This window comes from Danio aesculapii, chromosome 7 (genome assembly GCF_903798145.1).
Source record: "Danio aesculapii chromosome 7, fDanAes4.1, whole genome shotgun sequence".
Classification (NCBI taxonomy): Eukaryota; Metazoa; Chordata; class Actinopteri; order Cypriniformes; family Danionidae; genus Danio; species Danio aesculapii.
In genome coordinates, this window is record NC_079441.1 from 73,389,109 (window position 1) to 73,399,924 (window position 10,816).

The window sequence follows — 10,816 nt, forward strand, 5'->3', positions numbered from 1 at the left end:
AGTCGTGTCTGAGCTGCCCGGGCTCTTTCTGCGAGGCTCACCTGCGGCACCATAAGAAGCTGAAGAGCATGAGTTCACACAAGCTGCTGGAGCCCATACACAACCTGGAGGGCAAGATGTGCAAAACACACAAGCGGCTGCTGGACGCCTACTGCCGCAACGAGCACACGTGTGTGTGTAAGGAGTGCGCGGAGTCATCACACAAAGGCCACGACGTGGTCTCCACCGAACGAGAGTGGAAGAAGAAGACGGTGGGTTTGTTTTAATGATAAGGGCTGCTAAAAGTGATTAGTTACAAAAGTGAATAAACCCAATGCTTTAGGGTTTGGATTAACCTGGATTAAAACCTAGTGTGTTGTACACTCACCGGCCACTTTATTAGGTACACCTACTAGTACCAGGTTGGACCCCCTTTTGCCTTCAGAACTGCTTTAATTCTTCGTGGCATGACGCCAATATTTCAAATATTTAACTCACAAATGGCACTGGGATAGCACTGACCCTATGTGAAGTCATGTAATGTGTGTCTTTGCTTCACAGAGTCAGCTGGGAAAGAAGAGGTCCGAATTAAAGCATCTGATCAAGGAGAGAGAGAAGAAACTGGACGAGATCAAGCAGTCCATCAGAGTCATCAAGGTGAGGTCATTAATGAGCTGTGATCATCATTTACTGAACAACACATCAGATTTGATGTTTCTATGATCGTTACTATTAATAAGGACGGACACACATACAGAAAACACATATATGTGAACACGCACACGCATAAACACCCACAGACGTACATACATATGCACAAATGCACCAACACACAAAGAACAAACACACACATATACACAGACACATACACAACACACAGAACATACACGTGCACACACTTGCAAACATGACACACACATAACCAAGCGTACAAATGCACGAATATGCACATACATATACACAAACATGAATATACAAACACACACACACAAACCGAGGTCTGTTTTCTTTAAATATCAGCGATCTCCGTTGGCTGAGTGATATCTGATATAAAGTGGGTCTCAGATTGTACAAGAAGCACTGCATTAAATGACATTTCCCCCCCCGCCATGTCTTTATAATATGAGCATTTATTTTACCCCAGTATATTCAGTGGAGCTTCTGCACTAGCCTGCCAATTCTGATGGACTTTAGTCTCGTTTTACTCTTGAGCCACTAAATGAATGCCTGTATTTAACTGATTGTATATTAATCACATTACAACATCGATGCTGTAAAAGGAACCGTATAAAATGGAAGGAAACTCACAATAACAGGTCACCGGAAGTTTACCAGTATGGGAAGAAACACTAGCTTTACTAGCAAATACCCTATTTTTAGATGACTAATCCATCCTGGGCGCTATTTAATTTTTTCCAAACCTGAAATACATAACTTTAGGTACGTTTTGTTGTCCGTTTCACACACACATGGACAGCATTGTGGCAGCAGTGGAGTCATTCAGGTTCCTGGGCACCACCATCTCTCAGGACCTGAAGTGGGACACTCACATTGACTCCATTGTCAAAAAAGCTCAACAGAGGCTGTACTTTCTTCATCAGCTGAGGAAGTTTAACCTCCCAAAGGAGCTGCTGAAACAGTTCTACACCTCCATCATTGAATCAGTCATCTGCACATCAATAACTGTCTGGTTCAGCTCAGCTACTAAATACGACCTCCAAAGACTACGTTGAATAGTTCGGACTGCTGAGCGAATCACTGGTACAACCCTTCCTACTCCCCAAGAACTGTACTTATCCAGAGCGAGCAGAAGGGCTGCCAAAATCACTCTGGACCCCTCACACCCAGCACACTGCCTCTTTGAACTGTTCCCTTCTGGTCGACGCTACAGAGCACTGCGCACCAGAACAGCCCGACACAGAAACAGTTTCTTCCCTCAGGCAATCCATCTCATGAACACTTGATGATAATAATTGTGGAACCAACATCACTACTGCTGTACACTTTTATACACATATACACTTATTTAACAACACACGTGCCAATTTGCACATAACAGCTGCTCATATAACGTTGTATATAGTAATATAGCTCTACATACACTTGTCAATCTGTATATTTGCATTCACTACTTTTGTCCTGTCTCTGTAATCCTGTTGCACTGTAGAAGCTCTGTCACCAAAACTAATTCCTCGTATGTGTGAACATACCTGGCAATAAAGCTCTTTCTGATTCTAATACAGGAGCTCATCATATTAATAAGAGAGCGAATCAGCTAAACCTTTTACGAAACCCAACCAATAGTGTTTTCAGGAGCAGATGTAAGAGAAAAGCGCACTGCGCACACGTCATTTTACCTTGATTTTACATTCATCGATTTATTCCTGTAAATATCATTAGTGTGAACAGGAAGAAATGTTGTTGTTGTCATCATAAAGCCTCGCAGCATTGATTATACCTAGAAACTGCAGTCTAATGAATGCGTTTCGCAGAAATGTAGACCGAAGCACGTATTTCCATTAAGCCTGAACTGCTGGAGAATCAACACAGTTTACAGGATCAACCGGTCTGACCTGTCAGAACATTCACGCTGACGCTCCGCATGACTGTTTACAGAAGATTTGATGAGCTGCATGTGTTTGTATCACGATCCCTTTCTGGTTTCTGTTCAGGGGTGTTTCCGCGACAGAAAAAAACCCCTTATTGAATCGTCCTCTGTCTGGATGGGTGATTATTGTCATGCTAGCGATGCTGTATGTGATGTACTGCATCAGACTGGGTTTTGGTTCAAGAAAAATACAGTGTGTTGTTGCTAGAAAGGTCAAATCACGGTTTATCATTCACATAAAAGCAATAATACCTTTCCTTCTAGCTGAACCAAAAGGTAAATGCATGCAATAAATGGCAGGAAACATCAGCAAGTGTTACATTTGGAAGCATTTTAAGCAAACGAATGATTCAATGAATGAATAATTAAAATGTAAAGCACGTTTAACTTATTCTGTAACATTTAAAACCAATAACAGAGTTACCGCTGACCGTAGAGACAGACACAAAAGTATTTTCTCTCATAATAAAGATGAAAATTAGACTTAATTTAAGACTTAGACTTTACGTCTATGATTGTAGGAGTCTTTAAGTTCATATTATCCAGACAAAATGTTCATAAATACATACACACATATTATCTTTCTACATCAGTCATGGGCAAACTCGATCCTGGAGGGCCGGTGTCCCTGCAGAGTTTTGCTCCAACACTAATCAAACACACCTGAACACCCTAATTAGTGTCTTCAAGATCACTAGAAAGCTACAAGCAGGTGTGTTTGATTAGGGTTGGAGCAAAACTATGCAGGGACACCGGCCCTCCAGGATCGAGTTTGCCCATCGCTGCTCTAGATGTTATGATATAAAAATGTTTCAAAGTATTTATCTTTTAATAATAGAAGGGTTATCTTTGGAGACACGAAATGAAAGTAAATAAATCTGCAATACCGATGAGACAGTAAATGAAGCTGAATGAGGCATTTCTATGTGGAGTTTGCATGTTCTCCCAGTGTCCGCTTGTGTTTCCTTGTGGAGGAACTAAATTGGCTGTAGTGTATAAGTGTGAGCTGAATGTGTGATTCAGGAGGCGAAGACAGACAAAAATAGGTATATCTTCAGAGGTGCAATATAAAAACATGGAGCCTTTACACATTTGCATGTTTCTCCGCAGAAGAAGTGGTCATAGTTGGTGAACTGAGAGCGAAGTGAATGGGAGAGGACAACAAACATTATTGTACAATCCTATTAGCTGAAATTATAAAGGAAAATCTACAAGATGGTGTTATCAAGACTTTCAGAAGAAGGAAAACAATAGTGTGAGACTGATAACGGCAGCCAGAAGAGAGAACAATGTCAGATTTACTGTCCTGCCCCCATAGACACTGCATTACACCTTACATAAGAGCTTATTCGTTTTCTGTAATTTGATGCAAAGATTATATAATGCGTACATAAATATATATAAATATTCATATGTTTATTTAAAAAATCTAGATAATAAAAACTATGAAGGATTTAAGATGCTGATGGCTCTTAAACATGTCATAACAGTCTTGTGAAAAGGCTCCGTTCTACATTTCTAGAGTCACCCATGTTAATTATTTGAGGATAATTGAAGCAGTATGTGCGATTTCCCCCATGTGTGGATGTGTGCGGACTTCAGGAAGCGACGAACCGGCTCACATGATCCCATCCACATTAATGGGATGGCCGTTGAGCCTGTCCAACACAATCTCACGGCAATTCGTAACTTTTTTTAGTGGCTAATTCGTACGATCTAATTCGTAAAATTCAGTACGATTTGCTCATCCTCCAATGACGGTTGGGTTTAGGGGCGGGGTTAGGTGCCACGCCTCCTTTTTAAAATCGTACCATTTCATACGACTGAACTCGTACGAATTAGCCACTAAACTGTCAAAACGTAAAATACTTACGTTTTCTCGTGAGATCAGGCTTGCCTGTCTCATCCTTCAAGTTCCTGGGGACCCACATCTCAAAGGACCTTTCCTGAACACCTTCAGCCTGGTCAAGAAGGCTCACCAGCGCCTATTCTTCTTGAGGCAACTTAAGAAGAACCAGCTTTCATCAGCCGTCCTGGTGAACTTCTGCTGCACAATAGAAAGCATCTTGACCAACTGCGTCACAGTCTGGTATGGAAGCTGCTCTGTTGCTGAGCGTAAGGCACTGCAGCGGGTGGTGAAAACTGCCTAACGCATTACAGGGACTCCACTGCCAGCCATAGAGGACATCCAGAAGAAACACTGTCTGCGCCGAGCACGCAGTATTCTTAAGGACTCCTCTCACCCTGCTCACAGACTGTTCTCTCTCCTGCCTTCAGAATAAACCACTGTTATACAATGCCTTGCCTAATTACCCTATGTTTTCCTGTTCCTCCAGGAGAGCAGTCAGCGGGAGATGGAGGAGAGCTGGGCTGTGTTTGCGGATCTGCAGCGGCTGCTGGAGCAGTCTCAGGCCGAGCTGCTGGAGCTCATCGCCAGCCGGCAGAAACACGCCGAGCAGCAGGCCAAAGATCTGGCAGCGGGTCTGGAGCTGGAGCTCAACACACTGAGGAAGAGGAGCAGCGAGCTGGACGCCCTCGCTCAGACGCAGGACAGGGTGCTCTTCCTACAGGTCTGCACACTTACGCACAGAGGATGCATTACATTAGTGATGGGCAAAGATTAATCGCATCCAAAATAAAAGTATTTTCGGCATAATATATGTGTGAGTACTGTATATATGTTTAAATACACATTATAAACATGCATTTAGATATATATATATATATACAGTTGAAGTCAGAATTATTAGCCCCCCTGTTTATTTTTTCCCTAATTTCTGTTTATCGGAGAGCAGATTTCTCCAGCACATTTCTAATCATAATAGTTTTAATAACTCATCTCTAATAACTGATTTATTTTCTCTTTGTCATGATGACAGTAAATAATATTAGACTAGATATTCTTCAAGACACTAGTATTCAGCTTAAAGTGACATTAAAAGGCTTAACTAGGTTAATTAGGGTAACTAGGAAGATTTTTATCTATATTTAGATATGTATATGCAAAAAATGTATATACAAATTATATATAAATTTAAATGTCTATGTAACAAAATTGTTTTGTTTTTATGTGTGTGTATTACATGTAAATATATGCGCTAACTGCATTTTTATTTGTTTTATATATATATATATATATATATATATATATATATATATATATATATATATATATATATATATATATATATATATATATATATATATATATATATATATATTTATTTAGTTTTTATTAATTTTGATATTTATTTATTTATTTAATATATATTAAATATATTTATTTATTTTATTATGCATTCTTTTATTTATTTAATATTATATTAGATTTATGTATTTAATATAAATTAAATATTATTTTTATTTATTTATTTTAGTATGCATTCTTTTATTTTTATTTATTTAATATTATATTATATTTATTTATTTAATATACAGTATATTAAATATTATATTTATTTGATTTATATATTCTTTTATTTGTATTTATACTTATATATTTATTTTTATTTATTTAATATATTTAATATTATATTTATTTGTTTTATTATGTATCATTTTATTTTTGTTTAGTTTTCATTTATATATTTAATATTATATATATATATATTATTATTATTATTATTGTACTTTATTAATTTTTTTATTTTTTTGATTTATTGTGTTCTTTTATTTTTATTTATTTCAACTCATTAGCATTATATAGTGCCATTTGTACTTCCAAGTGTGTCCATCAGAGCACTGTAATCCCTAATCATCCACCTGATTGGTTGTTTGACAGTTCCTGCCGTCTCTACCCCCACCCCCCGAGCCATCTGATTGGTCAGCGGTTTCCATCAACACAGACCTGTATCTCGGCACCATCCGGAAGGCAGTCGGTTCTCTGACCGACAAATTCCAACATGAGGTCAAACGGCTGTATGCGAAAGGTGAAATAACAATAAAATATAATAATAATAATATAAACCATATATTTTTGTTGTAATCAATAATTTATTAAACAGTGATATCTGTTAAAATAAGAGTTTGGTCAGCTATAGTAATAGATAGATAATACATTTAAATGGACCATTATTATAAGTTATTTTGTTAGATTAGCTCCAGATTTAGCTTCTAATCTATCGTTTGTGCATAAATATACTATGGTATAGTACTGTATCCTATTAAAAAATGCATTAATTTAAAAGAGAGGTCAGTGAGGGGTGAACTCATACATGTTAAGCACGTTGTTTTTGTCGATTAACAATTAATTAGCGCTGTATACACTCATTAAATTACATCATGTGTGAAACCCTGATCAACTGTTTGTGTTTGCCTTGCAGAACTCAGGAAACTGCAGAACTATGCAAGTAAGTTTAATATTAATATTATAATTAATTAGCCTGAATGTTTAACAACACTTTAAATTGAAAGTTCTCAGGAGGGCTAACAATTTTGAACAACTTCAACTGTATATATACACAGTTGTTGGCCAATGAAACTGAAACTGGTTTCACTTTGGAGCACAATAGTTGATCAGTATGGTGTAGCTCCTCCTCCTCAATCCAGCATCAGCTGGTGTTGGGAATGACAGACACAAGTCCTGCACAGCTGACACAGGGATTTTGAGCCGTTCTTCTATCAGAATAGTGTTCAGGTCACTACGTGATGCTGCTGGAGGAAAACCTTTCCTGACTCGCTCCTCCAAAACAAAAGTGCTCAATAATATTTAGATCTGGGTACCGTGCAGGCCATGGCGGATGTTCAACTTCACTGTCACGTTCATCAAACCACTCTGTCATCAGTCTTTCTGTGTGTATTGCTGCATTATCATCCTCATACATGCCACCACCTTCAGGATACAATGTTTGACCCGTTCAGTCACTTGGTCCTCCAGAATGGTTGGGTAGTCCTTGGTAGTAAACCGGCGCCCATCTAGCGCAAGTATTGTGCCTAGGAAATGCCATGATATTAAGCCCAAAACCATCACTGATCCACCCCCATGCTTTACTCTGTGCATCAGCAGTCTGGGTGGGACGCTTCTTTGGGGCTTCTCCACACCGTAACTCTCCTGGATGTGGGAAACACAGTGAAGGTGGACTCATCAGAGAGCAATACATGTTTCAAGGCCATGTATATTGACCCTGTGGAGCTCCAGACCAACAGTTTTGGTGGAAACAGGAGAGTTGAGCTGCACATTTAGCAGCTGGACGTCCCTTTCAGGCAGCTTCAGTTCCTCCTGTTGGTCTTGGTCACAGATGCGCCAGCGAGACGCACACCAGCACGCCACCAGGCTGGTCAAATGTAGCCATGAAGCCTCCAACACTAAACTGGCCAGTGTTTCAGTGTCATTGTTCTACGCCTGTACATTGGTGTTTGTTTTATAGAATAAACCCTTCAGTCAGCTGCTGATAAACCTTTATTCTGCCAGAATAACCGGCTGGGTGTTCATTATCCCTTATATTTTCTCCATTGAGGAACATGAATCATTTCTGTCTTTCTCTAGGTGAGCTGATTTTGGATCCTGCCACGGCTCAGCGTGATCTCTGTCTGTCCGAGGATGGAAAACAAGTACGATATGAAGAGCAGCGTAAAAACTCCAGCAACTCCGACACGCCGCGGCGCTTCAGTCCAGCGCTGTTTGTTCTGGCGCGTGAAGGTTTCTCCTCCGGCAGACACTACTGGGAGCTGGACGTGGGACACAAGACGGCCTGGACCGTGGGGTTGGCCCGAAGCTCAGCGCGACGCAAGGGAGAGATCAGACTCAATCCTGAAGGCGGATTCTGGTGTTTGTGGCTGAAAAACGGAGAAGTGAAAGCGCTGACCGGAAGCAGAGTGGCTCTCCATTTGACCTCGCTCCCCCAGAAACTAGGCATCTTTCTAGATTACGAAGCCGGTCAGGTGTCCTTCTATGATGTGAAGACGCACACTCACCTGTACACGTTCATCGACGCGTTCACTGAGAGCGTTTATCCCATATTCAGCCCGTGCCTCAACCAGGACGGCAAGAATCCCGGAGCGCTGGTCATCACCGCCGTCAAACACAGCTGAGTTTCGGGAAATAGGGATTGAAGACTTCACTAATAGACATATAATGCACTTTTTGTTCAATGAAGAAGTTTATAATGAGGAGTGGGATCTTAAAACATCATCTAGAGCAGGGCTGTCCAAACTCGGTCCTGGAGTGCCGGTGTCCTGCATAGTTTAGCTCCAGCTTCCTTCAACTCACCTCCCTGGAAGTTTCTCATTCAGGGTTATCCAAACTCAGTCCTCGAGGGCCAGTGTCCTTTATAGTTTAGCTTCAACCTTCTTCAACACAACTGCCTAAAAGTTTCTAGTATACCTAGAAAGAGCTTGATTGGCTGATTCAGGTGTGTTTAATTGGGTTTGAAACCAAAATATTCAGGACAGCGGCCCTCCAGGACCGAGTTTCCACACCTCTGTTCTAGTATACCTAGAAGGAGCTTGATTATCTGGTTCAGGTGGGTTTAATTGGGTTTGAAACCAAAATATTCAGGACAGCGGCCCTCCAGGACCGAGTTTCCACACCTCTGTTCTAGTATACCTAGAAGGAGCTTGATTATCTGGTTCAGGTGGGTTTAATTGGGTTTGAAACCAAAATATTCAGGACAGCGGCCCTCCAGGACCGAGTTTCCACACCTCTGTTCTAGTATACCTAGAAGGAGCTTGATTATCTGGTTCAGGTGTGTTTAATTGGGGTTGGAACTAAAATAAGCAGGACAACAGCCCTCCAGGACTGAGTTTGGAAATATGAGATCAGATTTACTACAAAAATGATCGATGGAAAAATAATAAGCGTAAATCAAGATATTTAAGACGCATGTTAAAATATAACGCACAATAAAGAAAACTAACAGCATGATAATAAACAATGAGGTCACATATTGAAAGATAATGAGTGTGGGTCAAAACTGATAACCCGTTTAAAATGACACTGCAGGGAACCGAAACCTGAAGTTCACAAATTGGCAATGAAATTAGTTTTTCCGCTCATAATTAACATTTTTACGTGTCTATTTTCTGTCTTAAACACGAGTTAAAATTATAACGCAAAAAAAAAAAATGCAAATTAATGCAGGATGAGAAACAACGAGGACCTGTATCGTGAGATAATGAGCATCAAATTAAAAACGTTTAACATTATGCTGCACAAAACTGAACAGTTTTTCCGCTCCTATTAAATTTGATTTGTGTGCTTATGGGCTTTTCGGTCTTTAACATGTGTTAAATTATTACAACACACAAAACGGAAACTAAATGCAGAATAAGAAACAACAAGGTCACGAATCAAAATCTGATAAGTGTAACCATGCCGGTCCTACACCACCCAACACGCTTCAAGCTGGGATCGAACTCTCCGCATGGGAGTCAGTTGCTCTAACAAAGAGACTAAAGACCATGGAGTCTAGCATCTGTCGCTCTAGCTACCCTCTGTTACACGAGCGTGGATCAAAAATGAAAACGTTTAGAATGACAGTGCACAAAATGGAAATCTGAATTTTACAATTAGCGAAGAAATCAGATGTTCCGCTCGGATTTAAAATATTAGTGTTTTGTCCGGTCTTTAACATGTTAAAATTATAACTTAATTTTTTTTTGCGCTTTCACGCTCATATTTAATTGTTGTGTATTTACAGTATTTTTTCACTTTACTCTCGTTTCACATTCTGCTCTTGCATTTCCAAAAGATGATGTTCGAGATTTATTTAACTCAGGGCGAGCTTAAGCATCATCATTGGTCCACTTGTTTTGATTGACAGCTGCTCCTTTAGCCAATCAGTGGAAGGGGACCTTGACATCACTCCAGTGCAACTTGTTAATGCTCAGAGATGCATTTGTTTCCAGGCGTTTCAGATAATATATAAAATCAGACAACTGGATGTGATCGCAGGTTTCATATCAATATATATATATATATATATATATATATATATATATATATATATATATATATATATATATATATATATATATATATATATATATACAGTATATTTATATTATAACTTCAGATTGCAACTTCTGCAACTTTAATTTGAGCAGTTTTGTGCAATGTCCTTTTAAATGTTTTCGTTTTTTATTCACACACATTGTCTTTACATATGGGACCTTGTTGTTTCTAGATTAGTTTTAGTTTTTGTCCATTTAGTTTTTTGTGCTTTATTATTTTACACTTCTTTTAAATTTTTTGATTGTGACCACAATACTTTTGGGGGGAAATTAATCCCA

At 39.2% G+C, this 10,816-nt stretch overlaps 1 protein-coding gene across 1 annotated transcript in view; it reads left to right on the plus strand.

Moving 5' to 3' along the window:
* The window catches only part of btr12 (bloodthirsty-related gene family, member 12), a 17,940-nt gene extending 7,450 nt beyond the window's left edge, over positions 1-10,490 (plus strand). The window contains exons 3-8 of the mRNA XM_056462489.1: positions 1-251; positions 541-636; positions 4,924-5,157; positions 6,369-6,516; positions 6,910-6,936; positions 8,073-10,490. The exon at positions 1-251 is cut by the window's left edge and continues 7 nt beyond it. Coding sequence (XP_056318464.1) covers positions 1-251; positions 541-636; positions 4,924-5,157; positions 6,369-6,516; positions 6,910-6,936; positions 8,073-8,617 — 1,301 coding nt within the window. The 3' untranslated portion in view covers positions 8,618-10,490. The remainder of the gene's footprint in view (positions 252-540; positions 637-4,923; positions 5,158-6,368; positions 6,517-6,909; positions 6,937-8,072) is intronic.
* The last annotated feature ends 326 nt before the right edge of the window (positions 10,491-10,816 follow it).